The sequence below is a fragment of the Cyprinodon variegatus genome, unplaced genomic scaffold (assembly GCF_000732505.1).
Source record: "Cyprinodon variegatus isolate N-32 unplaced genomic scaffold, C_variegatus-1.0 Scaffold86, whole genome shotgun sequence".
NCBI classification, from domain to species: domain Eukaryota; kingdom Metazoa; phylum Chordata; class Actinopteri; order Cyprinodontiformes; family Cyprinodontidae; genus Cyprinodon; species Cyprinodon variegatus.
In genome coordinates this window covers 972,917-978,916 of record NW_015150539.1, presented here as the reverse complement: position 1 = coordinate 978,916, position 6,000 = coordinate 972,917, and the positions used below count along the sequence as shown (strand labels likewise).

The window sequence follows — 6,000 nt, the reverse complement described above, 5'->3', positions numbered from 1 at the left end:
TTCTGAGTCAGATGTCAGCTTCACATATATTTTAACAGTGTCCTCTATACGCAATATCCTTCCAGATAACAAGAGTTTTTGAATATGAGGGTTGTTAAAGGAGATGATATGGCCCAGGGCAGGTTTTCTGTCAGTTATGAGTTTTCTATTGCTTATTTTTGCGAGCAGAAAAAAAAAAAACGGAACAGTGGCAGAATAAGCTTCCTTCATGATTTCTGTAAAACTTTCTTAAATAAATCTCAAAGGAATTCCCTGAACTGACTGCAAGCAAACCCAATTTCAGACCTTTTTTTTTCTCAAAGAAAATATAAAAAAACCCTCAGAACTACTGTATGGTGATGCAAAAACGTTTAATATTAAGCCAGGGTCTACCCATTTATGGCCTTAAAACAACGATGTAAACACAGCCATTGAAAATAAAATCATAAAATGCAATCAAAATAATGTATACAAAAACTAATCCAGATGAAATGAAGAATTCCTGAACTTTGAAGCTGATTTACAATATCTTTTACATTGCTTTCCATCATGGAAGAAGTTCTTTAATCCTTCTGTGGATTTTTTTCTTCTTGCACCGAGCAATCTCCCCTAAAAACTAGTGTTCAAATATTTGTTCAGTCTAAAATTGTTTAGGATATAACACATGCTCATGTTAGAGAGAACTGGGTTACATTTAAAGGCTTATTCCAGTAGTCTATGAGGGTCAGAGTTAAACCGTGCAGATAAACAACATAGAGAGCAAAACCAGCAGAGCCAGAGCTGCCATGTCTCCCCTGTTCATCGGCGTCCTCTGTTAATATGATTAGACTGGATTATGGTAATGTGCAGGGGGATCTGGTGGGTGTGGGGCGATGCCATGCTGCTCTGGTTTTGTGGGAATATTTAATTGGTTGGTTTTCTTTGATGTGGTGGTGATGTAGGATAGGGGGGCTGGTGGGAACGGCTGGCATAGGTGCCTTGTAATTCAAGCCGATTTCAGTTTGGGTCTTTGAGGATCTGGGCTGGCGACAGGTTAAAAAAAAAAAGAAGGAAATCTGAGAAACTGCAGATCTGAAGCTGAAACGCTGCGAATATGGAGATAAGTTTGGAAATAGTCAAACATTTTGTTCTTTTCTATGACTGGATGTGAAAGATGAAGTCAGGTCTCATTCAAGTGTGGCTGTGATCCGTCAAAGGTTCTGCCAAACGGATATCGGCCTGTCTGGACACACAGTACAGTTAAAACTATCCAAACACATACGGATTGGTTTTTACTGTTAATCTTTACAACAACAAAAATAAGCTCTTGATTAGATTATTGTTTTTGCCTCACATTAAAAGTAATATCTGTGTTCAAATGACTTTACTGCTTGTAAAGATGTAGACATACGGTACTTAATAAACGCCAAACATCTGCAAAATGGGTCTATATTATTTACAAAGAACAAAAACAAGCCTTCATAAGGACACAAAGCTGAAAACCAAGCAGTATAGAGCTGCTTTAGGTAGGTTGGAAGTACGTGTGCTAATACTGCCCCACAAACATATTAATTACATACTGAAAACAAAAAACTCCTGAGATTTAGAAGATACTGACTACTGAATAAAAAGTTTCAAGTTCCTGACAAGAACTTGTTCGTGCCGAAATCTGTCAAAGACAATGTTACTACTGTAAAAAAATACTGATTTCATAAAGATTTGAAAACAAAAGAGCAAAAGCCTAACTTCTCACCTTGTGTAAAGAGTTTCATCCATGGTAGGAGCTTAAATGTGACAACGAGGCTATTTCATTCAACATTGAGATTAAAGGTAAGACCTGTTATAATGAATAAAATAACAAACTGCAAGCCCTAATAAAGGCCCTTAACCACACAGATACTAAGATGTCCTATTAAGCATATAAAAAGAGAGATAAGAATAATTTTGGAACAGTTGTACATTTGTTTATGGTTAAATACTATGATTTTAGAAATTTTTTAGAAGTTCACTGCAGGAAAGTGAAATAAAACCTACCAATTATTAACTGATAACAGGTCATGTAACTTGCAAATAATCAGTAACAGCAGCACATTTTAGACAGGATGGTTAAAAAAAAAAAAATAAATAATAAAAGTAGAGGCCTTGCAATAAACCAGTCTATTCCTCCATTTAACTGAAAGGCAGTGGTGAGATTTCAGAATGACTGCAGAAACAAAAACACTCAAACCTCAGTGAACTGAAGATACGTAAAGAAAGCAGTGATTCTGGATGTGTTTTATAGAGAACATCATTTTCACAATGGAATTCAGTCTTATATGCCATACATAAAAAAATAGAAAAAGAAAATGCAACAGCTAGAAATGTCTCACTCTATCCTCCATCTACAGAAGAAAAAGGAACCACTTTTGTGAAAAGAAACATGAAACCCTTTCCTGCAAGCAGCACAAAACAGAGGGCTTGGGCTAAGTGGAAGAGGCCAAAGGGGAAATTAAAACCTTTCACAACGGGTTAACCTGATATCCACCTCAAACTCTGAGAATGCGTTACTTAAAGGGTGAAGGGAGAGCTAAGTCTTCCTTTTCTCTTCACATTTAGTATATACGGTCTCAAAAAATCTTTTAATGATAAAATCTAGTATTTGACAAGATATTTCACTTTTTATTATTCCATGTTTTGGCTTTATGAGTGCAACATGTTACAAAATTTCAGTTAGAACATTTCAAAATGAAATATTCCTAAAGAGTCCCTCTTCCTGAAAGACGAGTTGTGTTAATAAAAATATTTATCTTGTCTACAAACTTATCTTTGTAGACTAGGGGAGTGGTGGCCTAGTGGTTAGGGCATTGCGCTTGGATCCCAGAGGTTCTGAGTTCATCCTTAACCTCCACACTGCTCCACAGGTGCTGCACAATGGCAGCCCACTGCTGCCCAAGGGGATGGGTTAAGTGCAGAGAGTTCAATTCATTGCTTTGTACTTGAGACGGTGTAATGAAAACAGAGTTGAATTCTTATTCTTCTATCTTCAGATATTCGAATAAAAGAAGCCTCAATCAGTAAAAATCTTGCAATTTTATTTGCATATAAAGGCAGCTAAATATATCACAATAAACTGAAAGAGAACTAACATTTCCATGAAGAGGGATACAATCAGAGAAAGAGCGTGAGGGAGGAAGAGAGCACGAAAGAAGAGCATTTACAGCTGTCGAGAAACGACTCGAGACGACTATTGGCAACATTTTTTTTTTTGTGCTAGCAAGATTGCATTTACACACAGTGCAAAATTAGAAAAAAAAAAGCAATAAAACACAAATACTATCAGATTTTACACTTTAAAGGACATGTCATTCCTGTTTAGGCAGGTGTGTTGCAGGGAAAACAATCAACACCTGTTGGATTGTGATCGACACATTTTCCTCTCATTTGAAATCATTTTCTACAAAAAACGTGAAAAGAAACTTCTGATGATGCAAGCATTGAAGATACAGAAAAACAAAACATTTTCTTTTTTTCTTCATCAAAACACAACTTTAGTACAGATGTTTTAAAAGATGAATATATAATTTATATATATGTTATTATACATTTTCCAGATTAGATGAGAAATCCTTGATAAAAAGTGATCATCCTGGCTGCAATCGATAGCTTTCTGTCCCTGCGATCGTCGGGTGGTTTTACTGCGGGGATGATGGGTAATAAATAAGGACTTTCCTCTGAGCTTGCAGAGAATCGGGGCTCTAGCTGAGAACATTAAAGCTAGTTTAAGGCAGCGTCCCTGTCAGCCAATAAGAGAAGAAGAACTGACGAGAAAAGCAAAAAGAAACTAAATATTTATCATATGACACAACGTAAAAACAATGGCATCCATAGTTTGGCCAAACCAAACGTAAAGAAATTGTACAAATTCACAAACCATTATTTATTTTACAGTTTTGAGCAATATTAATCAAGAGCAAGATTGTTTAACCACAAAATCTCAAAGAAAAGGAGAATACCGGCGTGGGACAGAATCAAAACGTTCTGCTTGTTATACAGATGACCTGAAAATGGAAAGAAGGCCAGAATAAAAAGTTGTTACGTTAGTCGTCGTAAAAAGTCTCACAGTTTGTTTCAATCGTTCTGAGCAAAGGCAGCGTTTTTTTTTAAAGGATTAGTTTGCCTACTTGCTGTGGCTGAAAGAAACAGAGATCAATGATAAAAGTCTTACCTCTGCTTAGTGAAGAACAACAATCTCACTTTCTCATTGCTTTTCAAACAAAACGGCAATCAAATAAGACGGAGTGAATCCAGGCCTCATGCCTGGACTGTTGGCACAGTTGAAAAAGAAAAACACTCCACCGGTATTCTCCTTTAAAGTACCCCTCCCACCCCCCACAAAAAAAACAAAACAGACCCTCGTATTTCCTCCACAACAGCTTGAAGGAAAGGAAAACAATTGCAAAGAAACACTTGGATCTTCATTTTTGTTTTTGTTTTAAACTTGAAATATTTATAGAAAAGAAGATGTTTCTCCAGGCCCGTGAAATCAGGAATCCACGGCGGACCGGTCTCAGGAGCTGGAGGGGTTGGGCAGGTCGAACACAATGGGCGGGTTGGTTGGCTGGAAGCTGACAGTGCATGTCGACGCGTTGATGAACGTCGTGTATCCATCCGTCATGATCCCGTACCCTGTAACAAGATAAAGGTGAAAGTTTGCCCAATTTTCCAATCCCAAACACATTTTACTAGCATTGTTTAGTGGTTTGTACATCAATAAATTCGAATCAGAGAAACTATCATGATCAACCTCATTCAGCTTGGAAGGAAATATATTTCTATCCATGTATCATACACACTGCTCTCACCAAAGTCATACTTTTTTTTAGACCTGACCTGACCAAACTGTTTGTTTAAATAAAATAATTGGAGCTAAACACTGACTCTGCTGTTAAACACTGTTGGCTGGGTTATGGAGACAATGACTCACCGACAGATGGAGAATATTTGGTTGATAATAGTGCTAAGTATTGGTAAGGCTGCTGGGATTAGGGCTGCAACTAACGATTATTTAGAAAATCGATGAATCGGCCGATTATTTTTTCGATTAATCGATGAATCGGACACAAAATATATTTTTTATATTAACCTCTTTATTCCAAAATAAACATTTTAGACAGAACAAACAAGCACACAAGTACAGGTTTCTCATTAACTGTACTGGTGCTATATGAAAAATAAATGTTTGTTTTAAAATTACGCAAACTTACATGAGAAATGTAGCTGTACATCCACAAAATATAGGGTACTTTGTTTCATAAAGCGCAAAAAGAGACAGGCATTTTTGTTTTTTAAAGCCCCTAAGGGGTTCAAACAATAGGCCCCCCCATTTCAACAAATGAGTTTTTTTTTAGACTAGAAGAGTTCTGCCTTTTAAGACAGGAAAGTATAGCAGTTAAAGTTGCTACTTGAGAAAATACTGAACCATAGAGATAAAAATAGCCCTGTGATTCAAATTATAAATTGTATTTGGAATAAAAATGAGAGAACTAGGGGTGCTAAAAAACACATCCTCCAAAGACAGATATTTACATGGGAATGTGGCAGATAATTAATTGACATATTACCGATCTTGCTGGATTTTATTCTGCTTTACTTCCATAAATTGCAGGATCTTCTTTACTTTATCTTTGCCAGAAGATTTAAACTTTAAAAGCCTTGCCCTCATAATTTGCAAGTTAATTTATTTATAAAGAAAATATAAACGCTGCTTAAGCTAATTCAAATGAAATTAAAAGTAAAATAAGTAGCCAACCTTATCACTGTCTGTAACCTACTAACACGGTAAGGAAAGCATCAGATGAGCTGCCTGAGAAACTAACGTTACGTTTCCCCACTTTAAAATGAAACAAGCATGGTTACTCATCCTGCTGATCAGCTCTCTTCACTGCCATCGAAGGCTCCAACGTGTTTTCTTTTCAGGTGCTGCGTCATAACAGTGGTGCTTCCGTGCCATGTTTATTTGTTTTTACAAAAGTTGCATGTTACGACTTTTTTCACTTTACAAAG

The 6,000-nt window shown here is 36.5% G+C and overlaps 1 protein-coding gene across 2 annotated transcripts in view; it reads right to left on the bottom strand.

The window, feature by feature from the left end:
• Positions 1-2,185: 2,185 nt before the first annotated feature.
• LOC107083882 (metallophosphoesterase MPPED2) overlaps positions 2,186-6,000 on the bottom strand; it is a 74,107-nt gene continuing 70,292 nt past the window's right edge. The window contains exon 7 of one of the 2 annotated variants that reach the window (XM_015373411.1): positions 2,186-4,623. In XM_015373411.1, coding sequence (XP_015228897.1) covers positions 4,505-4,623 — 119 coding nt within the window. In that variant the 3' untranslated portion in view covers positions 2,186-4,504. The remainder of the gene's footprint in view (positions 4,624-6,000) is intronic. The other variant, XM_015373410.1, reaches the window with a different exon arrangement.